The sequence below is a fragment of the Rhipicephalus microplus genome, chromosome 2 (genome assembly GCF_043290135.1).
Source record: "Rhipicephalus microplus isolate Deutch F79 chromosome 2, USDA_Rmic, whole genome shotgun sequence".
NCBI classification, from domain to species: Eukaryota; Metazoa; Arthropoda; class Arachnida; order Ixodida; family Ixodidae; genus Rhipicephalus; species Rhipicephalus microplus.
Genome location: NC_134701.1, coordinates 78670187 through 78695438, shown reverse-complemented (window position 1 = coordinate 78695438; position 25252 = coordinate 78670187). Strand labels below are relative to the sequence as shown.

Sequence of the window (25252 nt, the reverse complement as noted above, 5' to 3'; positions counted from 1 at the left end):
GCGTATAATTGCCATGCACAAGACACAAAAAAGACTTCCAAGATGATTGATGGAACATCAAATACTGGGAATACAAGCGCCGTGTCGTTTATTCCCGATCGAACTGCTTGTCAAAAACTAAAACTCGTTCAAACTGCAGAGGTGCAACCTGCGTGTCTTTTACCAAATATGCACCAAAATTCGTCAAATAAAAACCGGTAAATTTGTTTGTATTACAGCTAGGTGTCTACAGAAATTGTTTCCGATAACCGAATCCAACTTTCTTTGCCAATTATTCGCAACCTGGCGGGACAATGAATGCACCTTGTACCTTTAAGAAGAAAGCCGCCAGTTTCACTGTAAAAAGAAATGAGAAAGAAAGAGACAACAGAGTACGCTGGCAGTGAATATAAAACACACCAGTATATCGCATACATCATTCACAAAAGTTGATGAAGTTTCCTCATTAAAATAGCGGCAGCAATGCACTATAATGTTGTGAAAACTGCAAAAACAGAGGCGCTACTGGTACCTTTCCTTCCCCTTTATCATTCCCTCTTCTTCTCCTCCTTGGCCTTTGCATGGATATATGTTACTCTCAAATTTGGGTCCTCCTCTTATGCCCCACCTTACAAGCACATAATTCCTCCTCACCTTCAGTTTCTTTCCCTCCTTTTGCTACAATTTATTAAAGACGACTATGCTATGCTTTTCCATCTTGCCCTCTCTTACTTGTCTTTCACCTTCTCTTCCAACTCAGATCATTCATTCTTACCCATACTCTGCCTTCCCATCGCTTTGCTGTACTATATTATACAAGGCTATGCTATGGTTCCGCTTCGCTTTCCACGGCCGAGTTTTCTGTGGTCACTGGATATGGAGTAACCTAAAGCTTCCATAGCTCCACTGTAAATGAAGTTCACTTATCTCCCCTTCTCCGTTTCCCTCGAGGCGGCGCCACGCTCTCTAAAGTATTGCAGGCAGCCGTTAACGTCTTTGTGATCATCAAGCCATAATCTCTCTCTGTTGCGGCCATGGTGGCCTTCTCACCTGGTGGCAGACATGGTACACCTGGCAGTTGTTCTGGATGTCGGCATAGTATCCTTCTCCTGGACACCGGAAGTTTGTGGCCAGTGGTGCGTACAGCAACAGCTCGGAGCCAGCCGGAAGCTCGTACGCCTGCCGCTTGGAACGCTTGGGGAAATGGAAATAAAGAAAATAGGCGAAAAACAAATAATTGATGAAGTGGCTCTAAAAAGGCGTCTCATTTTTTATTTATTCATTTTAAAAAAAGCCACCCTCAGACCAGAACAATGGTTAGAAACAGGAGAGAAGCCAAAATTCACTTAATAAAATGTCGGACCATCGAGAAAATGCAACCCTAAACAATTACATAAACACGCATGCTTAGCTTGTCTTTCTGCAAAAGTGAAAAAAAAGGCACCTGATTTCAAGTACGGAAGCAAAAGCTGCGCAAAGTGAAATGGCACACAGAAGAAGAATATAGCAACTCGTCACAAAAAATGCGGCATGTTGCACAATGAATCCAAAATCATTGCAAAGTATACACTGCGCCATAAATGGTTTCAAAGCATACATTCTACAACACAAACATGTTGAAATTAGGTGTGTGAAAATGTATCAAAAAGTAATTGTGTATGGTCGCGTCAAAACGCTGGCTAAAAACTAAAGGAAGTAGAATAGAAGGACAGGTAGTTTGTGTACTTCGCACATTTATGCGATGTCGTTGATTACTTCCCGAACAGATGTAATGGTGTCGCATCAAGCTGTTTTGATAATAAGCACATTCCATTTCCTGATAATTCACAAAGAAATGTGAACTTCCTAATGTTTTAGTTTTGCAGTGATAATTTCAAGCTGATGTGCAAGGCTTTACCGAGTTGATCGACAAAAGAAGAGGTTCAGTGTGTGTGTCCTTTTCTATGCACAGTTGTCCAATATGAAGTATATACACTATTGGCTCATATTAAAGGGTAACTACTTCTCCTTTTTCGATCATCACACTTGCCGACTCACGCTAGCTAAAAATGTTGAACACAAGCATGACTACCTTAAGCTGTATATCGTTCCCGTTTTTTGCGTCACCATTATGCGCATCTCTGACGACGGACGCATACTCAAACACCGAAGGGACGAAATACTTATAAGACAACAGCTTTACCTCAAGGAGCGAAGTTTCCAAAGGACGCCTCAAATTACCGTGCTTCTGCATGACTTTCTTTTTTCTTCAAGTACCAAGGTGCTCATTCCACTTCATGTCAGAACTGATCATTACTGCCCGTTACCTGTTGATATTCACAAGGTATAAAAATGGCCCCTTACTAACAACAATCACTCGCTTCGTCGATGTTAGTATGAGACCAAGATTTGGTGTAATGACTTATTCTTGCCACATTTTTTGCCAGGCAAACTGTTACCTTTATATTTGTTGTTCGTACTCCACATTTGCCCGGTCACTATACGCTCAAGCTCTTTTCTTGCGCCAACTTCAAATGTACTTCTCTAATAGATGATGATGATCAAAACTTAATTACTCCTCCCAAAAGAGGGGACCGGCCGAGGACCTCTCTATTAGACATCAACATCATAGCCATAAGTTGGTTTCAGAAATTCTTCCGCAACAGTTTTCTTTATTTCATGCAAAGTGTAACAAGTACCCATTTTTGTTTGTTTGCTTGTTTATTTACGTACTACCATTTTACTTATTCAGTAACGTCGAATAGAAACGCTGAGGTACGTTTTACCGTCAAATAGAGGTTGGAAGTGCATGAATTTTCAGACGAGCGTGCCTCGAAAAGCTTTTTCGAAATGTTCCTCTCATTTTCGTACTCGGCTGCTGACCCGCAGGTCGTGGGATCGAATCCCGGCTGTGGCTGCTGCGTTTCCGATGGAGGCGGAAATGCTTTAGGTCGTGTGCTCAGATTTAGGTGCACGTTAAAGGACACCAGTTGGTCAAAATATCCTGAGTCCTTCACTACGGCGTCTCTCATAATCATATCGTGGTTTTGGGACGTTAAACCTTTCATATCATAAATCAAAATGTTCCTACCTTGTTTGCTTTTTTTTATTAGTTAGCCAGTGATTTTATAGCTCAAAATATAGAATTTGCTAAAGCTATCAGAAAACGAGAACAGCCACATGGCTAAACACGAGAAATCTTTGTAAATAACAGGCCACAGCCAAGTAAGTGTTCTTGTCGCTTCGCTTTGGATAACTCATTAGAAAAAAAAAAGAAATTGCTATAGAATGAACATTGTAACGAAAAGGCATCGTTTTTGGGTTTTGTGTACAATAAGCACACTGAATATGAATATTCACGCTACGCACATCTATTCGCATGCCTTATTGCTTTTTTCATCAGTGACCACCAGGAGAAACATGGCTACATTCGTGGACAAAGAAAATATTCAGCTCGACAAGCATCCATGCTGTTTTCAAGGATGTGAAAAAAAGTCAGAAACGTACGTCAGTGCTCCCGACCTCGCATTTGGCGAGTTGCATTGACCGACAAGACGCTAAAGTAAAACAGTAAATTTGGTTACACGAAGGAATTGTCCTCTGAAAACCACAGAATCGCCAATCTCCCCATCAGAGGTTTATTAGGAAATGGCAAAGTCAATGTCGAAATTTTCACTTTTAAATTTCTTGCCTAAATCTTCAATCCTTACTTTTAGGATTTCTAATTATTTCTTTAAAACCTTTTGAGCTGACTTTTGCTGTCACCATCACCGTCATGTCCTGGATATGTATGTATGTAATATACGTAAAAGGCACAACGAAAAATGACTCGGAAAAAAAAAACTCCAAGCCACCGGCTGGAGACTCGAACCATTGACTGTGGCTCCTCGGCGTTTTTCATTAAGCAACCAGGCCACGCCGCTCATACATGTCATCTCACTGATGGCGAGCTATGCATATACGCACCTTACCACCACCTTACTGAAAGTGAACTTAAAATAAACCTTCTTCACCAAAGCCAGCCCTTTGTCTGGACCAGCCATACGTGCTTCCCTTAAACATTGATTGATATGCAGGGTTTAACTTCCCAAAACCACCGTAATATTGTGAGAGATGCCGTAGTAGAGGACTCCGGAAATTTTGTCTTCCTGGGGCTCTTTAACGTGCACCCAAATCTGAGCCCATAGACCTACAACATTTCTGCCTCCATCGAAAATGCAGCCGTCGCAGCCGGGATTCGATCCCGCAACCTGTGGGTCAGCAGTCGAGTACCTTAGCCACTAGATCACCGTGGTGGGGCTTCCCCTAAACATTGACGTGCCCGATGACTTGATCAATTGAAGGGTGGATTCACTAAAGCACATATGGTAGCATGAAAGGGGTATTTCAAAATGTCTCTGGCTTCACTGTCACTCTGAAGCAACATGAAAAATTGCTCACATTATGTTCAGAACTATTCAGGAAGTTGCTGGTTCTTACGTGTGTGTGAAGATTGGTTTACATCCAAATAAGCACCGCTACTATCACTTTAGCCGTACAAAGTCAACTTGCTGCCCTAGATTAGTTGTGATGACGCTTGCGCCAATAAAACATCGCACGGCTTCAACGTCACAGTGAACACTTCACCAAGAAGCTTGCAGACTGACGTCATGAACTGCCTGCTGCACAACTTCCGTGTCGTTCGCCTACAGGATGTGCCGGTGACAGTCACTCTAGACTTCAATGTTAATGTACATCGACGTGTACACCAGCGGCTCGTCACGTCTCTCGATGCCGAACTTAGATAACGCCTCCTGTTGGCCGTCACGCAGTCAACTATTGGCAACTCCTGTTTAGGGATTGTGGTTACTATATTACTGTCATTTCAAGAACAATTGACCATGTTGACTACATTGCATATGGTAATCCCCTAACATTACTTCGTATGACATCCCGATGTGTTGCTATCGCATTCATTGCTTCGGCCTTGTGGCGAAACTGTGGCTTTTTTCTTTTAGTGTTCTGGTGGAGTTTCTCAGAAGAAATTTTCTGAAATTTTACATCTTCTGTATAAGGCATCCTCGGAAGAGAACTCACTTTATTTGAGAATTACGTAGGCCACAGGAAACCGGCTTGTCAAAATGGAGTCGCCGGTAGAATTTTTATTAACTCATTTTCTCGCTCACCGGGAGTCTTGTCACGTATAAGGCGCAGCGTTTTTGGTAGTGCCAAAGAGCAATCGAATAAGATAAAGAAGCTTAACGGAAAATGATGCTTTTTCTCCACAGCAACCTTTTATTAAACGCGCTTCTCGCACTTCCTTTTCATTGAGAGGCCACTTGTGGGATATCACAACAGCTCTAATGCGGAGGAGTTCAATTTCTTCGAAGGACTTTGTGCCGAATCGAATATTTATCAATTCAGTTCCTGAACGGGATTGAAATGACAGCTTAAGGTATTTTTTTTACAAATACAACAACATTAGCGTCGGCCAGAAGTGCCAATTGCGATATGCCCCAAAGCAACAATCGTTACCCTTCAGACATTATGGTTTGCGTTTGGAAGTCATAGGTATCGTTTCAAGCCATCAGGAAAGAGAATGCTCCAGAAAGGCGATGAAGACTGCGAATGCAAGAGTTCTCCCATTGTGGATGTTCCGGGATATAGGCTGCAACTGCTTCAATAAATCTCTATCGGTTCATCTTGTCGGTATATTCTTTATTTTGGGCCTTACTTCCCATGAAAGTTGGTAGAGGTGCGGGGTAACACCATGATCGCTACTGTATTCATTGTTCGCATCATCTTCCTGGATAATTCTTGTTTCTGTTGGCTTGTATCGCATCACTTCCGCTGCTTTCAACCTTGGAAAGCTTACAACTTGACGAAACTTCCAGATTTAAAACGCATTTGCATTTTCACACAACACTTTCCTGAGAGCAAATGGTACACAGCCCTAGGTCATATGCTTTATAAAACATGTGCAATTGGTTAACACATATGTGTACTATTGGCTGATTAGTGCCAAAAGAACTGATGAGCCAAAACATTGTCCGATATTGTCCAAGGCAAGTATGCGCCGTGCCTTACCTTCCGTGCTGGTGTTGTGGCTATGGAAATCGTAAGCATTGCTGCTACGAGCGCTACTTGCCACGATACGGAGGCCATGACTCCTGATGTGAAGGCGATGGGGGCCCCTAAAAAGGCAGGAATGCGCATATTACAACACGGAGGACATCATTGTTGACACGTCACTTAGATGTCACCGGGTGTCTTTCGATTTATTTGGCCGACTCATGATTGAAAGAGTTGAAATTGTGAATTGCATTTGTGAAGAGAATGAATGGCAGGAAAAAACATAAAAAAGTGAACCTTTAAACCTAGTATTGTATTTTGCTGGCTTATCATAGGTCCTCTACCAGGGGGCAGTCTGAATCTTCTTAAAAACTCAGAGCTTGGTTCAGATATCAGAAAAAAATAGCATTACTAATGACATCACTGAGACCAGTTAACAAACATATGCCTTTGTTCTCTGCTTCACTTGGCGTCATAGAACAAAGGCATAAAGGTGGCCTCATCAAGTTTAGGTTCAGAATTTCCAATCTTCGACGCAGTCTCTATGCATGCACGTGTCACAAATTTCTGCGAAAAATTCAGAGACCTTGAACCTAATTTTAAGAATTAATTTGCTCAAAGGAAATAATAAGAAAGATATAGTCCCTTGCTGCACGTTTGACCATACACAAAAGTGAAGCTACCTAACTTTAAAATTACCTTTTTCGGAAAATCGCACGCGTCTTACACACTAAATACAATGGAAGTATCACATCCTATTATGCAATAATTATAGCACCACTGTTAAAATTATAGCTTTTACTTTCATGAGCATTTCATTTGAGCTATAATGTATGTTTGTACAATCGGTTATCAAACGTGTAATGTCATAAAAGGAAATATAATTACATGTATACGTATTACCATGCTTAAGACACAATTCATAATGTACCAAAAAATAAAACTAGAAAATAAAATGTGCATGAAAATAACACAATTGAAAAGGTCCAAATTCGAGCTCACACGTCCAACTTATAAACTGTGAGGTCATGATAACGCCTGCCAACATTTGCCGCGTTACGCGCCGCAGAAAAAGATTAAACCAAACGCCGCTTGCCCTTCTGGCGGTCATGCGCCCGAAGACGGAGGAGATGACAGGAAACAAGGCATTGCCCGACGCAGTTATCTGTGCTATGCTGTTGTTATTCTATGTCGACATCGGTGCCCTAAGGTCTCTCACAGTAGACGCAATCGAGAGCAAGGCTCAGCGCCTGTGCAGGAAAGAAGTTTGGCTAAATAAAGCTACACGGAGTGAGGGGTAAGAATAACTAGCTCCCCTTCTCACGTCATGGTTTTGCGCTGACTTCAACATATTGGTTTCCTCTGCCCTTAATGACCAGTTTGTAAAATGATTGTGGCACAACGTTCATGCCACAACTTCTATTGTCTAGCTATCATTTCTTTTGTGAAGTAGTGGGGGACCCTCTAAAAGTTGTTGGATTTATAAGTGAGAACGTATGACGCATTTTTTTGTCAATATCTTGTTCTTCCTGTTCAAGCGTATTTTATGTATACACCGCAAATGCCGAGTCGGCAGAGGCAATCTTAGGTCAGCAAAAAATGATGGAGCTCAGTAAGACTCTCATGAAATATATTTCACACTTAGGCACTCAGAGTCGGACACAGAAGCACCAACATATTACTCACCTGGACTCGCTCACACTCCGACTCACGACTTGATCTGAGTCTGAGTGAGTTCGAGTGAGTTCAAGTGAGTCGACGTATGAGTTAGTTAGCCGAAGATGAGTTTTTTCTACCATGGTGTCAACGCTCTTTAACACCACTGTGCCACGCAGTCAGTGCTCTTAATAGCGCCTTCTAATTTACTGCTTTCAAATACAAGTTATGATAGGTTTGCTCGCAGTGAAGAAAACAAAATGTACGTGTACTTATCAAGAGTTTCCTTGGAAGTGTTGTCGGGGGGGATGGTGTTAAAGAATTTGCTTACGTAACTTTCGGCCCTGATTAATATTGAACTGGTGTACTAGTGATACTAGTTCGGATTGCGTGTGAGCAGACGCCAGCATAAACGTGAATCCAGGTAAGGCTAACAGTGAGGCCTAAGATAAGTATATAGGAGCCACAGGTCGGCAAAAAAAATTATTAATAAAACTCACTCAGACACCCTGTAGCATATATATTGGGCTTTGGACTCACTCAGACTCAGATTCACTAATATTTTCCTGAGCTGAGCTCACTCGAATTGACCCTCGCGAAACGTTTCTTCAAATGGGCTCGCTTGAACTCACTAACCAAAATATTACTCACACGGACAAACTCAGACTCAAACTCACGGCTCGATCGGAGTCTGAGTGAGTCCTATTAAGTCAGCCCATAAGGAGTTCGCTAACCTATGGAGCAAATAGAGAGATCCTGTGATAATACATCACTATTTTCCATGTACTGTTGTTCTGGGCATATTTCTTTTGTTCTATGCTCGATTCCAGCTTAACAGCTATGAAGTAGCAGGCGCCTTATTTTGCGTTAGCTTCTTCTTTTACGCCATATTATTAAAAACATTAGCCACGAATCTGCATGTCACACTGCAAATGTCATCGAAAGACGATAGTCTTGCGCCTGGAAAGAGTGAACAAAACGTTTATTTGATGTTCTGCGCAAGAAAATCGGTGAATGGTATTTGGAGGCACTGCGTTAGAGTGACTCGAGCGTGTAACGGAGGCGAACAAGCACATCGAGACAAGTTTGACACGAGCGCCATCTGGCAGTTATCTTCGAAAACGAAGGCGTGCGCGCCCACGGAGAAAAATGCGCATCTGTCTCAGAGGTGATAAGGTGTTGAACGCAAACCGACGGGCAGGTGCCACCACCATGTCGTCTTAGAAAAGCGTTGGAAACACTTGCCTTTTTGAGCATAACGTTGCATTGTGAGCTCAGTGTGATGAATGCTACATTCCTTAAAGTGGCTTGTGTGTGCCTCTTCTAGTATAAAGGCACACATACAAAACATTAACTTGTTGTTATGGCGCCTCAGATGTACGTAATAATTGCTTTTTAATTGACACTCGCACAAGCATGAACGCTTAATCTTGAGCAATATTGGTGGGCGCTGCGCGTGGCGTTGGCCGTTTGATGCCGTTTGAGGTATCGTTAAGGGTGGACAAACAGACAAATGTACAGACAGACAGACGGACGGACACACCAAAATCTTTCCGTCGAAGGTCCCAAAGAAAGACTATCGTCTTTAAAAGAGCAGATCCCACGTACCTTGGGAATCGACGTTATGCGAGGCATGCCGATGGAAGGACGTTAGCCACATGCTCTACATGCGCTTCCATTACAAACTAAGGTAGGCTGGAATATATCAATACCATGTGATGGTGGTTCCGTACGCGCACATCCCGAACACGCGTACATCCGTGACATATATTTACGTCCATGTGTCAGTGCGTAATGAATACGCGTCCAGTGGGCTGTTGACACCTTAACTTGGGCCGAATAACTGTGATATATCAGCACCATCAGCAAAAGTATAGTTGTTCCTATAATCATCCGAGGGGCCTATGTATACTGAAGTATGACGCCTAGTTTAGTTTATTGAAATTGTTCGTGTCTGTTATGAAGAAGTGGTCAGTGACACCTCCATTCTTCTTCGTGGGCACGAGGCAGTCGGAGGTTCTGTCTACATAGAAAACCTCTTTCATGTATTGTGTGAACCAAGTCTGGTAGTGTTTTGAAACATCCACATTAGAGTCGCCAGCAATGATGAGAAGTGGTAAGCGGTAGGCACTTAAATGAACGGATGTGACCACAGTCCCACATATGCCAATATTGAAGGTTTATTGTCTTTTAAGACCTGCAACACCAATTAAAAGGAGGACTGGACGAATTTTAAAACTCATATGGAAAAGCAGTGGCAATCGAAATAGGTCACTCGACCTAGGGGAGACAATCAAGACTACGACACATGAATTGTGGCACATCGTGCAGTCTTATGGGGAACCTGCAACCCTTTTTGAAATAGCCACGAAATGGGTTCTCTAAAGGAGCTGATTGCCTGAGGGATTAACAACCGAAAAATATTTCATATCTGTCCAGTACTTGCGGATTTACAAAGATTTGTCGCACGCTGCAATTATATTCTCTCTTCTCTCGTCCCGACTAAAGTGCTGAAACCTAAGCGGGGAGAAATCAACAGTGGAAAGCAAACCCGCACGCGTGCCTTGCCACATTTAGCTCTTTTCCCCTCCGACTTTTCCAAATACGCGCTTCTCGGTGCGATTACGCAAGCATGCGTGGACAAGGCGCGACCTCCTACGGCGGTCGCAGTAACGACCACAAGGCGCGCCATGCTCAAATCAGCCAATGGCTCACGCAAAGGCTGTACTAATCGATTTTCAAGCTTGGTGCATCATTTGCTGAGAGAAAAAAAAAATTTAGCTGAATTTGAGAGTGGACTCGAGGTCACGCGCTGTGCTATAATATTTCGCTCGTGCGTGTTCTCAGGAGCCTCGGCTACCGATTTGAAGCCTGACAGAAGAAGACAAAAATAAAAAAAAGAGAAGAAGAAAAAAGAAAAGAAGGCAACTCATCCTTCACACTTGACAGCACTTGTGAGGTGCTGTCTTACTATTTTTCTTTGAGGATCACAGGGCAAGCGCATACAATAGAGGCGAACCTTTACGGAGGTGTGCCTGATTGACTGCAGCACAATATTGCTTACAACGTCGGAGTGGATGTGTATTTCATAACTTATAAAAAGGAGTCATACGAAAACCACTCACTCACTCGGTGTGTCAAGATATTTACAGAAATCTTGACAGTCTCACACATAACATTCCATTTCCATGAGGGCATCCTCCTTTCAGCGGTTCTCTCGCACTAAGAACATCGGCGGTTGAGCTCATATGGTGTTTCTAGCTACCCTCACTTTTCAATGAGCGCTATTAGTACATACACAACACACATCGGAAAGGTTACTCTCAGAGGTCTTACGATCATTCGGGTAACTGAAAATACTTGAACGTAAATTTGAACTCAAATATAATTTTGCGAGACTGTCATATTGAAAACACAGTAGACAAGGCAAATCAGATGTGAGAATTTGTTCGATAAACTTTAAGACAAGCACCCGCAGAGTCTATACTAAACAACTCCACGTATACTCAAAGTTAGTACCGCCTGCAATTGAATATGCGAGCGAGGTATGGAATTTGCATGATAAAAAAAGAAGGAAAGAAAAAGACGCACAAAATTTAGAAGCCACTCCTCACGTGTCACTTTCTTTACATGTCGAAGACAGGATCTGGTGTCCCTGCTCCATGAGAAGGCTAAGATTTCTTTCCCTAACGGTCGAAGAAAACAGAAAAAGCGCATCATTAATCGCATGGTGCTTATAAACAAGGAATGCGGCAAAACCAAGGCGGCTGCTGACTGGTAGTCTTGAAGAAACGCTCGAAGAGAAGCAGGTATACACTTCCTAAAGATTATGCATATATTACAGCAAAGCTTGTTCAGCTACGCTTCGCCTGATTGATTGATTGATATGTGGGGTTTAACGTTCCAAAACCACTATATGATTAGGAGAGACGCCGTAATGGAGGGCTCCGGAAATTTTGACCACCTGGGGTTCTTTTACGTGCACCCAAATCTGAGCACACGGGCCTACAACATTCCCGCCTCCATCGGAAATGCAGCCGCCGCAGCCGGGATTCGAACCCGCGACCTGCGGGTCAGCAGCAGAGTAACTTAGACGCTTCGCCTGCCGTACAAGTCTCATCAAGTGGGTAAGCGCTAAAGGAATATGGCAAACCCCACCACCGACTACAGCTGCAGGTACGAACGTTAGATGAAAACACTGGTCTGCGAAGTAAAGCATGCAAAAAAGAGAGATAGAAATAATAATAATAATAATAATAATAATAATAATAATAATAATAATAATAATAATAATAATAATAATAATAATAATAATAATAATAATAATAATAATAATATTATTATTATTATTATTATTATTATTATTATTATTATTATTATTATTATTATTATTATTATTATTAGGAAGAGGAAGAATAACCTCTGGGGTTTTACGCTCCAAAATCACGATATCATTGTGAGTGAAATTCCGACCGCTTGGTGTTCACATTTAAACGAACATTTAAGAGAAACAGTGATGGTGTTTACATTGATAAACTGCACTATGAAAACCAAATGCCATACGTTTCACCGGCAGAACTTCATTACTAAAGGAGAAAATTAAGGTTGAAATTTGATTCCTAAATCTCGAGCTGATATTTCCACGCGTGACGTTAAAATTTCAAAACGATTTTTGCAACATTAGATGAATGAAATTATCTGGAACGCTGTATGTTAGGTCAATGGCACCCATCGATTAAAATGTGCTTCATGTTTAGCGATTGGAGGCTGCGAAGAACACTTTCAAAATGTATGACGTCACGGTGTGGGACTCCCAAGGTGGCGTGTTAGTCCGCATTTTCTTTGGGCACATCTTCTCCCTTGCCAAGCGTCGTCGTGAGGTAACAGTGGTGTTTTCAAGATTATGAAAGTGTGCTTTACGAATACGTGAGAAATGGTTTTTCACCTTTGTGTCCCTTTAACGTGCACTGACGTCGCACAGTAAACTGGCATATATGATTTCGCCTTCGGAAAAATGCAACCACCACGGTAGGGATGGAACCCAAATCCTATCGGTCAAATTCTGAGCACTATAACCAAGAGACGAAAATTAAAGTAAATGGAATGAACATATAAAGTTATAGTATGGCAGCAAGAAGCATTGATAGAGAAAAAAATTTAGAAACAGAACCGTGAAGAGATAGGAAAGAAGAAAAAATTAAGACACAAAGAAAGACAGTGGAAGAAAAAGGAAGTGACAAGGTGAGATAGAGAAAGAGAGAAGAAGCAGAAGAGGGAGATGCAAAAGAACAAAGAAAAAGTAAAACAAAAAACAAAGTATGCCTTCGAGAAAAAGAGAGGAAGACAAGAAGGAAAGAGGAAAACGCAGGGAAACCAGAAAGGCTTGCATTAGTTATATTTTACATGCACAGGAATGTGGGAGATCTCTAGTGCGCCAAAGCCGACCCCAAGCAGAAGCGCTGGGTGTAACGCTATAGGGAGCGTTCCTCAAAAAATTATTACCGAGCAATGCCTTGATTTTCGCTGATTGCACTTGACTCACTTGATTCTGACAACTTCCTTGTGTTGTACAACGCGATTAGCTTTGATTGACCGGCTGGATTTTTCCCGAGTCACTAATGTGTATCCTTTGAAAATATATGGGGTGATTTTTGAAAATTCTATTGTAGCGCAACGTTAACTTATTCGCTAATTGCACTCTAGTAACATGTGCGATAGGAAAACCTGTCTTTCATTTTCGCAACTTCATGGTATTACGCTGGGTGGATTTTTTCTCAAAAGAGCTTTCCCATACCGATAGCGCAAAAACGCAGCAATACAGGGGTAAAGGAATCATCTGTCCGTAAATTGATGAGTAAGCATAATAAAACCTCAACAAAAGTTTGCAGAGGTGATGTACATTATGTCTATGAAGCATCCTAAATTTCATAACTGTAGTAAATAATTACCACTAATGTAACCATTTAATTTAAACTTATGTGGGGGGGGGGAGCTCTCCATGTAGAAGTACATATGTAGTACAATACAGAGAGTGTTTCAGTGTGAACAGTTACGATAAGGTGATTGATAACAATTTCATATCATTGGTTTGTGCAGTTTATTCTCAATATTGGGCAGTTTGGGTTAACTACAATCTATATTTATATGATGCCCGTGTGTTGAGTGATACCATACAAAAAGTGTCCGAAATAGCGTACAGATTTGAAAGTACGGTATTCTGAAATTGCCCTGGCATGACATGACTGCATGAAGAATATAAGCGTCAGGTTTTAACATGAAACTCACGACACGTATATTATGAATGGTATGATCTATATGCTACATTAATAGCACTCTCGCAGCCGTTTCTTAGTTTAAGGTAAGCCAAAAATAGTGAGGCTCGTAAAGAGCGTATGACCAAAACAACGAGCAGGTATTAGCAACGATGGCGTATATGCCATTTTTATGACATGATTTATATGCCATCTTCGTGGTGCGCTTGCGGCTGTTTCATTCACTGGCAGGAAGGAAGGAAAATAGGAGAAAAAGAACGTCAGGGAAGTTAACAAGTCTATAGGCAACTGGTTTGCTACCCTGTGCATGGGATTGGGATGGGGGAGATGAAAGATAGAGAGAAGAGAGGGAAGAGAGATAAACACGGCACATTCAGCAGCACACGCGCGCACACTCAGTCTTAGTCCGGTCTTGCCTTTCGCGGTGTGTGACAATGCTGTTACAGGCGCTTGTTCAAGTGCGTGTCGCGTAGGAATTTCAACAGAGCTTTTATCGCCTTCTGTTGCAATGTCTTCTCTCAGGCACTTGAAAGAATAGTGTCCACAGACATTTGGCTGTTGTCGATGCGCGCAAGAACGGACGCCAGTGACTGTCTCTGGATGTCATACAATGGATAGTCGCACAGTGTAAGGTGTAGCGTTTTTTCGCAACGACAGGCATCGCAGAGAGCGTTGTGGGCCATTCCTATAACAAATGATTAAGATTTTGTTAATGCCACTCGGGTAGGGTACCAGAGTCTTGGAAGAACGCTAACATCATCTTAATACATAAGAAAGGAGATGACAAGAACTTGAAGAATTACAGGCCGAACAGCTTGCTCTCTGTAGTATACAAGCTATTTACAAAAGTAATTGCTAACAGAGTAAAGAAAACATTAGAATTCAATCAACCAAAGGAACAAGCAGAATTTAGAACAGGCTACTCAACAATTGACCACATTCATACTATCAATCAAGTAATAGAGAAATGCTCAGAGTATAACCAACCACTATACATAGCCTTCATAGATTACGAGAAGGCATTTGATTCAGTAGAAATATCAGCCGTCATGCAAACACTGCGGAATCAGGGCGTAGATAAAGTATATATAAACATTCTGGAAGAAATCTACAGGGGATCAACAGCTACCATAGTGCTTCATAAAGAAAGCAACAGAATACCAATCAAGAAGGGTGTAAGGCAGGGGGACACAATCTCCCCAATGCTATTTACCGCGTGCTTACAGGAGGTTTCCAGAAGCCTAGAATGGGAACAGTTAGGTATAAGAGTTAATGGAGAATACCTTAGCAACTTGCGCTTCGCCGATGGCATTGCATTGCTGAGTAACTCAGGGGACGAATTGCAAATCATGATTACGGAGTTAGACAAGGAGAGCAGAAAGGTGGGTCTTAAAATGAATCTGCAGAAAACGAAAGTAATGTACAACAACCTCGGAAAAGAGCAGCGCTTCGAGATAGGTAATAGTGCACTTGAAGTTGTAAAAGACTATGTCTACTTAGGGCAGGTAATAACCGCAGAGCCTAACCATGAGATTGAAGTAACTAGAAGAATAAGAATGGGGTGGAGCACATTAGGCAAGCACTCTCAAATTATGACAGGTAGATTGCCACTATCCCTCAAGAGGAAGGTATATAACAGCTGTATCTTGCCGGTACTTAGCTACGGAGCAGAAACCTGGAGACTTACAAAGAGGGTTCAGCTTAAATTGAGGACGACGCAGCGAGCAATGGAAAGAAAAATGGTAGGTGTAGCCTTAAGAGACAAGAAGAGAGCAGAGTGGATTAGGGGACAAACGGGGGTTAAGGATATCATAGTTAAAATAAAGAAGAGGAAATGGACATGGGCCGGGCATGTAGCGCGTAGACAGGATAGCCGCTGGTCATTAAGGGTAACTAACTGGAGTCCCAGAGAAGGGAAGCGGGTTAGGGGGAGACAGAAGGTTTGGTGGGCAGATGAGATTAAGAAGTTTGCGGGTATAAATTGGCAGCAGCAAGCACAGGACCGGGTTAACTGGCGGAACATGGGAGAGGCCTTTGTCCTGCAGTGGACGTAGTCAGGCTGATGATGATGATAATGATGATGATGATGAATGCCACTCCTACCTATAAGCGATGAAGAAGGGTGGCTTCTCTTCGGTCGAGCCCAGTGGGCACGGGAAGAGAAATCAAAGTGGGCCGGTGGTGTTGACGATTCGTCTCGTTGCTTGGTGGGCACCATAGTGAAAACGTGATTTTCCACGCAAGTCGTCGAAGATTACTGATCACTAGATATGTACTTTAATTGGTACTATATACTATAATTGGTACTACGTAATGTCACTGTGTGACAAATATAGAATAAAAGTGTTAACATAAAAATCATCGCATGCATGTCACGTATGACATGACTTACGTTCCACTGTCATGGCGCGCTCGCAGTGGTTTTGTTTCCTGGATAGGCACTAAATTCGCTATGGCAAGATATGACTGTATGACGAACGCAAATAATGAATCCTTTTATAAAAATGATGGTGCGGATGTCACGTACGGCATGATGTGCATACCACGTTCGTGGCGTGCAAGCAGCTGTTTCGTTTGCTAAATATATGTACTAAACTTCATATAACGTGACATGACTGCATAGCGAAGCTAAAAAATTTACAGCATATCGATGGAGTGCATGGTGGTGAATGGGGCGCAGCGTCCGTCCGTCCATCTGTCCGTTCGTCCGTCTGTCTGTCTGTCTGTCTGTCTGTCTGTCTGTCTGTCTGTCTGTCTGTCTGTCTGTCTGTCTGTCTGTCTGTCTGTCTGTCTGTCTGTCTGTCTGTCTGTCTGCCTGCCTGCCTGCCTGCCTGTCTGTCTGTGTGCCTGTCTGCGTGTTTGTCATGAAACACCTATTTCGGAATTTCATACTTTCAAATCTGTTTGCCATTTAGGACGCTTTTCGTATGGTATCACTCAACACATAAATAGTCTACAATTAATGATGTCAATTAACCTGAAGTCCTCATTAATGTGAACAATAAACAGTACACACTAAAGATATCAAATTGTTATCTAGCACTTTATCGTAACTGTTCACATTGAAACGCTATCGGTACTGTACTACCCTTGTGCTTCTACATTGAGAGCTTCCCCCTATAAGTTAAATTAAACTGTTACATTAGTGATAATTATTTACTACAGTTATGAAATTCTTCATGCTTCATCTAGATAATGTACATGACATCTACAGACTTTTGTTGAGGTTTTACCATGCTTTCTAATCAATTTACGGACAGATGATTACTTTGCCCCTGTATTGCTGCTTTCCTGCACCATCGATATGAGAAGCTCTTTAGAAAAAAGTCCACCCAGCGTAATCCCATGAGTTTGCGAAAAACAAAGACAGGTTTTCTTATCGTACATGCCACCAGAGTGCAATTAGCGAATAACTTAACGTTGCGCTACAATTGGATTTTCAAAAATCACCCCATACATTTTCAATGGATACAAATTAGTCTCTCGGGAAAAAATCTAGCCGATCAATCAAAACTAATCGCGTTGTACAGCATAAGGAGGTCGTCAGCATTGAGTGCCTCAAGTGCAATCAGCGAAAATTTGGGAATTGCCAAGTAATCAAATTTTGAAGAATGCTCCCCATAGCATTACGCCCAGCGCTTTTGCTTGGTGTCGGCTTTGTCGCACTAGAGATGTCCCAGATTGCTGGGCATGAATATAAATTCATTCTTATACATGGTTGCAATGCTCACAGAAAAAAAGTACTCTGCTCTTTCTTGGCCAATCCACTTGAGTGGGTAGGAGCCATATTTTGAAGGAAACAGACAAACGAAGAAGCTGTGCTGTTCCTGCCGACTTGAGACTCCAAGAGTTATGCTGCCATAAGTTTTCTTATACTCACTCCAAAGGAACAAAATAATCTGGTGTAGATTGCACCTATTAGGAACTACATTTTGCGAATAGTTTTGGTCCCGTTGTTCAAATATATTTTTCATACCTTCATTTAGCGGAGCTTGATTCACTGTTTCTGTTGCCTGCGGGACTACACTTAGTGCCAGAATCTGTTGCACAGAAATGTCACGAAGTGATCTTCTAAACGTTGTTTGTGTGCAACTCAAGATATGCCTTACTGTATTAACGCGATAGCGTTAGAGAGCTCGTGTCGCAGAAAACCCGCCGTCGGTGTGGACCCCGTTGGTTGTGAGTAAAAAATCGTCTGTGCGTCTGTGACCGAAAAATCAAGTTACCAATATCGCTGCAGGAAGCCGCTACTTGTCTGCGCGTGCGCGCGCGATCACACTGAGAAAGTCGCGCATTCGATGAAAAAAGAGTGCTCAAAGATATGAGGCGCGGTAGGTCTTTTGCCCCTGCCACCCCCTTCCCCCTTCTTAGCTTCCAGCACTTTCGTCGAGACGAGAGAAGAGATATTGCAATTGCAGCATGCGACAAACCTTTGTAACTCCACCCGCACTGTAGGAATTCTTAAAGTTTCTTTGTGGTGTTGAATTCGTGAGGCATTATGCTCTTCTAGTGAATTAATTCCATGGTTACTTGAAAAAAGTGTTTCAGGGCCCCTTTAACGCATTACGTTCTACAGATGTCACGACGAAAACGAGAATTTGTAGGCGCATTCAGGAAGCCTTAAACTACGTCGAAAAAGGCCGGGATAGTGAAGACATCGCCGCTAAAAACACACAGGAACTTTCGAACAGCTCTAAAATTGGACAACTATGTCCATCTAGCAGAAAACATATCATGCCTTTCCAGAGACGTTGATCAAGAAAACAGTAAACGCTAGATAATGTGCTACTATCTGTGAGGCATTGTGAGACTGTTTATAGCCTCGGAGATGGCGAGCGCGTGGCGTTTATCTTGGAGGCCATGTGTCTCTTGCTTTAGAACAAAAACCTGTATGTACAATTTGCGCGCTGGTACGATCTACTGTGTGCGTGTTTGTGTGTGTGCGTGTGTGTGTATGTAGCACAATATATTGATAAGTATGCACTTAGTGGTTGAAGCGCGCACTAGGGTCCGGATTTCACTATCGCGTTCAACTCTTAAAGGCGAAGCTGAAGTGCCACCCATATTTTTTTTTTTAAGTTTCATAGCGTGTGGCACGTATTTGCAGTCGCTCGTGGGTTTGCTTTGTAAATAGCCGAGAAAGAGAAGAATCAGGAGAAAGAGATAAAGTGAAAAAAAGAAATAGGAAGAGATACAAAATATGCACACAAAAAAGTGAGAAAAGAAAGGAATAGAGCGGAACTAATTACCTAATAAATAAATTAAAATATGCAACCATTCAAAACAACATAAAACTAACTTCTCCAGTTGGCTTTCCCGCTGTGACATAAACACTGCCCTCTTTTTTTCCCAAGGATATCAATCAAACGGTGCGGTAAATTACGGTAACAATAAATTGAAAAACGTTGTCTAACCTTTTAAAATCCTATCAATGTAAAAGTAATTTTGTCTGATGTTCTGTTTGAGAAAAACAAAGCGTGTCATGTTCTTTATTTAAACAGCGTTCTTTTTTTTAAAGTGCGTTCATATTTTCTCTACGTGTAAACGAGCTTCGACAATGAGTATGATTCCTTCTATTGCAACTCCGAAGTGTCTTTACTCCTCAGTACACTGCCTTGTGTTCGAATCATAGCGCTGTCTTTGCAGAAGACGTGTGAAGCTGTATACAAAGGAAACGTGTGTTGACTTTCAGGAAATGGAGCTTCGATAGTCGAACCGAAACTCGTGCTTGTCTGCCGACCAAACACGTTCCAAAGTCTTCACTGTCTGGTCATGAGAGTAATATCTGGGGGTTTACGTCCGAGAACCGCGATACGTTTATTAGGAGCGCCGTAGTAGAAGGCTCCGGCAATTTCGACCATCTGGTGTTCTTTGACTTGCACTGCCATCGCTCAGCATATGGTACTCTGGCATTTCCACGCTATCGAATTGTGGCTGTAACAGTGGGTTTTGAACCAGCGATCTTCGGGTCAGCAGCACAGCGGAATAACCACTGCTTCACCGCGTAGAATTTCTCTGGGTGGTAGGTCTAACCTCTCGGCTATGAAATAAAACTAGTAGCACATACCTATAGAAAACATTTAGGTGAAATTCGAAAAATGGGAAGTTGCCAAGTAAAAAGAGGTGTTTTAATCATTGGAGGTTATTTATTTTCACGAACCTTGTCAAGTAAGGTTCATCTGCATGTCAGTTTTAACCGGATAAATTATTTTATGAAGGTCTGCTTATTTCCTGTTATTAAATCAATGTACTGACATGAACAGTTTTCAAAATTTCATAGTCAATGATAGATACACATAGGCCACGCTGGTATGGATTCAATGAGATGTGTTTAGTTTGATACAAGATAGCACGTTGGTAGTGATGTCGTAATGTCTATCTCGGTAATCCTTACTGTGACTCATTTACTTCTTTTTCTCTTACAGGTTAGTTTACTGAGCAGAATCGACGAAATCGTGCTTAGCCGTGAACACTTAAGTTTGGTGCGAACAATATAACGAAGCACCAAAATTTGCCATGGGGAATATCATCGGGGTTCAGCGCATTCAAGCAAATGAATTGCGATGTTCTGTACTTGTTTCTAGATCCTATTACCTTTCAAAATCTGTCAAGCGTTTGATTGAGCTTGTGTACCGTGGCTTGAAAGGTTACTGCCACGTCATCTCTTTGATGACCTAAACGAAAATGCCGGCACCACAAACCAACAAATGTAATGATGCTCATTTTATTCAGGATTCTGTCTCAAGGAGCTGTGGTTGTATATTAATTATGCTGTGGACGCTGAGAAAAAAAGAAATGACCGATGAAGACTTTCGATAAATCATTCGAACAGACAGTATGACCTACGAAGGACAGAATTATATAAACAGGCGCACTTTTTCTTTTCAGAGTAAAATTTTTCTCTGTTGGAAAACTTGAAAAGAATAGTAAAAAGATGTCATAAGGTAAACACTAATTATTACTGTTGTATATACTGTTAGTGAAGTAATTGTCTTGTCTAATTTTTGAGCACTTCATGAAAGCAACTATAAATGGAATTGTCTAATCTTTTTTATCTATATATGAGCAGCTGTTCGCACATTGAACTGACCGACAAAGTTGTGAACTTTTCGTAATTCGATCGAAATGTTTCAGTGACTTTAGGTATGACAGGTCAAAGGCTAGAGGCAGTGGAAGTGCACGCATGGCACACGACATGATAAAACAAAGCCTTGAAATATTTTTTCTCCTGCATTGTGCATGCGGTAGGGTCGTGCCTTCGCGAGAAAGCATTCAGTGTGGGGCATGTAGTGTATGGACGCTGAAGAGGAACAGGACACAAGCGCAGACAGTGCTGCTTTTAACCTGTTCCTGTTCTGTTTCTCTTCCGACTTCCTGTTCCTCATTTGTTTCCGTTGTGTTGGAAGCTCACTAAAGATGTTGGCGCATCTGTGCTTGTGAGAAAGCAAACTTGCGCTGGCATGTGTTCATGTGCAGAGTTTAAACAAGATATACGTTCAGTGGACGACGGAGGCTTGTGGGGATGACAAAAAAATTTTGCGCAGGGCTTCTCATTGAAGTGAAAGGTTTTGGCAAGAGATATTGGTTTCTTTGAAGCAGCAACTGGTCTTAAAGAAGTCAAGTTTATTGGCCGAGACCTCGCCGGAAGTGACACTCCTGTTGAAAGTATTTTGATTTCTGGCGCAGCGTTTTATCTTTTGAAAGTAGGTGTATATGATTTTCACTGGGCATGATTGTCTGGTACAGAACGTGGCAGTCTCAATATATTACCTTTCTCTTATGAATTCATTATTGCCCCCACATTAGTAGCGTAGAAAAGGACATAACATAACCTGCTTGAAGTTCTATTATCTCTTCCACTTTTTTTTATGTGAGAGCGAATTTGACATTTGCACATCTCCTATAACGCACTGCAATCTTACTACCATTTTCAATTTGCTGTACACCTTTTTAGACCCATCATAAATTTATTCTGATATGTTCGTTAGAAGATCTAGTCGATTCATTCAGTGAAACCAATTTTACCCACTGTGAAAGCAAACACTGCTTTACTTTACCACTGTTCATAAGCCAAACAGTAATGCAATGTAGCACTGACACCAATCGGCCAAGTCTATATCCGCTCACAACCTTCAAAAACGCGAGATGATAGAACAGGTATTTGGAAAATGAGGTCTCACTTGCAAGATGACTGTACAAAAAAAAACCTTGTTTTATAAATATGCGTCGAATTATCGAGCCAGATATAAGTTTGGTTCAATTATAGTCTGACAACACAGTAAGAAAGGGCCAGAGAGCATGCACAAAAATATATGATATTGGGGATGTGAGAATGATGACATAACATTTTTCTCATGGTGAACTCTTGAGCATTTATCGGTCTTCGTCGCAAGTAATGGTCAGCACTTATGCTTCTCTTTAACGAGGTAGACTGTAAAGTCAGCACTTTGACAGGTTCTAAAATATTGCCACAAATGAAGAACCTTTAGGTGCCATTATTATTATTACTAATAAACATTACTCGACGACAACACTCGTCACCAAAATTACATTCTGAGGTAATTGAGAAGGTATAGCTGTTAATCCAGTCTTTTTGTATAGATAGCACTTTTGCCGACAATTCTTTTGTTCGGGATAGCGTCACACGTCTACCGTGAAATCCCTTGTGCAACGAAGAAATGACAACGTCTCGGTTTTATTTCTAGCTTTGCCGAGCGCATAGCTACAGAAATTTGGCTTGCCTATGGGAAAACAAATTGAATGTCTGTGTCAGTTCACACGACAGCGTGATGTCGCGATGGTATTGATAGTATTATCTTCAAATGAACCATGTTTTAATGTTACCAACATAACAGAAGTACATGATTGCCCCGCCTGGAACGACCATTGCCATGAGCGTCTAGGAGTTTTCGAGAAGAATTGCAGCAGTAGGCATCTTGAAAGAACTGAACAATTGTGAAGGGTAGTGCAAGAATTAGAAGAAACATTCCGAAAAAATCTGATCTCACCTTACGCGGTTGGTGGCAGATAACCAAAGTCCTCGGGTCTCGGGCCGCCGCGGTGCGTGTGATATCCTGTGGACGGCGCTGTGACGTTTTGCCAGGCACACGGAGTTGATGTAGCGTGGCCGCAGCGAAGAGCGTGCGCTTTTATGAGCCCGGAAGGAAGCAACGCCTCGTATTCGCCCGGAAACAATGCGCCTATGCTCTCACCCGAAATTTCCGAGGCAGAAAGAGAGGAGAGGGCACCGAGCGACGTCGCTGATTGGCCGAGACCATCTTCCGTTACCGTTGCCGTTTTTGAGGGAGAGAGAGAGGGTGAGACACGAAAGACAAAACGGTCGCTCATCTTCACTCCCTTTATATTCTGCCTTAGCCTTCTGCCCGTGCTCGAGGACGGCGCTTCCAATGGCGCTTGGCAACTTGCAATGACGTCACGTGTCTCGTAAGAGAAGCAAGCGGACCGTATCATTCCGACGTTATTCGGCTGTCGCTTTCTTAACGGTCGCGTGATGGCGGCATGTTGCTTTTGTTTTACCCGCTCTATTGCCTCCCCCCCCAACCCCCCCTTCCACGAGTGACAGCATGGTAGTGGCCTTGACAGAAGGCGCTCGGAAGAAGCGGGCCGGGAGGGCAGTTGCGATGTTATTATTTCTTTCGCTTTATGAGACGTGACCCCGCGGTCGCGTCGTGCTCGACTCGCTTCGAGAGCAGCCTTTCGCTCTCTGTGGACTCGAGAAAGGAACGCGATGCGTCGCCCCGTCCTAACCGTTCGTCACGCCCGCCTCCGCACAGGCCGTTATCTCGGCTCGATGGGCAGCAGCGAATGCCTTACTATAACACGAAGAGAACATATGCGACGTTAGCACTCCAGAACAATGGCTCCCCCGAAGATCTCGTGAATTCATTCGAGTGAACGGGAAGAGGAACAGGTGAATGAGAGTTTACGTTGAGGTAAATGCTTCACGCATGCTTCACACGGATGCTTGTTGGGTGCATAACTATACGGCAAAGCGTAAGTGTGTGCTGCTCCAAGTAAGGAATCGAGTTACTAAACCCTGTAAACAAGCCAAGTTGGCCACTCCGGTGAGCTCGTTACTCCACCCACGAGTGCGGCTTCTGCGACTACCGGAAGTCTTCTCCACGCTCACATTACCACTACGTGCTATGCACACGCTGCGTCACTACTCAAAAATGTTGGCTTCGACGCCAACAGTTCGAGACAATTTCGCGGAGCTCAATGTCACGAGCTGTCTTGGGCTTTCAAAGATTTACTACCAGACGTGCCATGATGCCAAAACAGTAGGCCGTTCTTGAGTGCAACCGGTAGAGAAACAACAACACAAAACTTCCATGATGTGCTGAAAGGTGAAAACAAATAGTTCCGAATTAAACGAATTTCTGTGCTATGTACGGCACAATTGGCTGAGGGAAAATGAAGCCTTGTTGTAAGAGTCTGATTATCAACTGATCGTAGGCAGCACCACAGCCCAAACTGTACTTGCAAAGCCAGCTGGGAATGCACAACAAGTCCTGGCAAGCTGCAGAAGCCAGTGAGGCACCAATCATCCTCATGCATGACTCAATAAAGTTCTTCCGTGATACTGGCTGGATCCGTAAAAAAAAAAACAGGTGCTAAGAAATTTATTGGCCCACTTAGGCACAATGTTGGAAAAAAAACTGGTTTCAACGTGAACGCTTCTGATAAGAAAATCTTACCGAAGGCATATAATTTATCTCGTCGCTGTACGAAGCATGGCGCACGGCGATTTTGTATATAGCGCACAAAACGTAATTCATCAGGTGATGTGAACGATTATGATGATGGGTATAGAGTATGCTTCACTGCTTGTAGACGGTGACTTGAGGAAGAAAGCCCTTCGCACAAGACTATATCAGTCGAGCTAAAAAATTTGAATCGTAAACAAAATCATGTGACCATGGTCTCTGACGTTGCTGCTAGAGTAGGTCGCATAAGTTCTGGTGCATTTTCCGATGCCTACCGGAATGAGTTACGGTTACCGTTCGTGACATAGATACGAGAAATGTATGGTTGGTGACATCGACAATGTAATTTATCTTATTCTATAAAAGGTTTAGTCGAAAGGTTTGAAGAAAGGAGAGAGTGTAGCCAACTGGGCTTTGTCCTAGTTAGTTTCCCGGCGTCTGTTTAACAAGTTCTCGATATCGGTTTATCACATCTCTATTTTCCTTAACGTAAAGTAGTTGCAAAAAGTTATATTGCGAACTAAAGAAGTACGATTGCAGCAGTGTTTTAAAGTAGACACTCGAAAATAAAAAAAATCCATCAGGGAC

General features: G+C 42.4%; 1 protein-coding gene across 2 annotated transcripts in view; it reads right to left on the bottom strand.

Moving 5' to 3' along the window:
* The window catches only part of LOC119170840 (uncharacterized), a 30147-nt gene extending 7051 nt beyond the window's left edge, over positions 1 to 23096 (bottom strand). The window contains exons 1-3 of one of the 2 annotated variants that reach the window (XM_037422107.2): positions 22946 to 23096; positions 6025 to 6131; positions 1030 to 1173 (exon numbers count right to left, since the gene is read on the bottom strand). In XM_037422107.2, the coding sequence (XP_037278004.1) occupies positions 1030 to 1173; positions 6025 to 6102 (222 nt within the window). In that variant the 5' untranslated portion in view covers positions 6103 to 6131; positions 22946 to 23096. Of the gene's footprint in view, positions 1 to 1029; positions 1174 to 6024; positions 6132 to 12610; positions 12722 to 22945 lie in introns of those variants that run through there. The other variant, XM_037422108.2, reaches the window with a different exon arrangement.
* Between the last annotated feature and the right edge of the window lie 2156 nt (positions 23097 to 25252).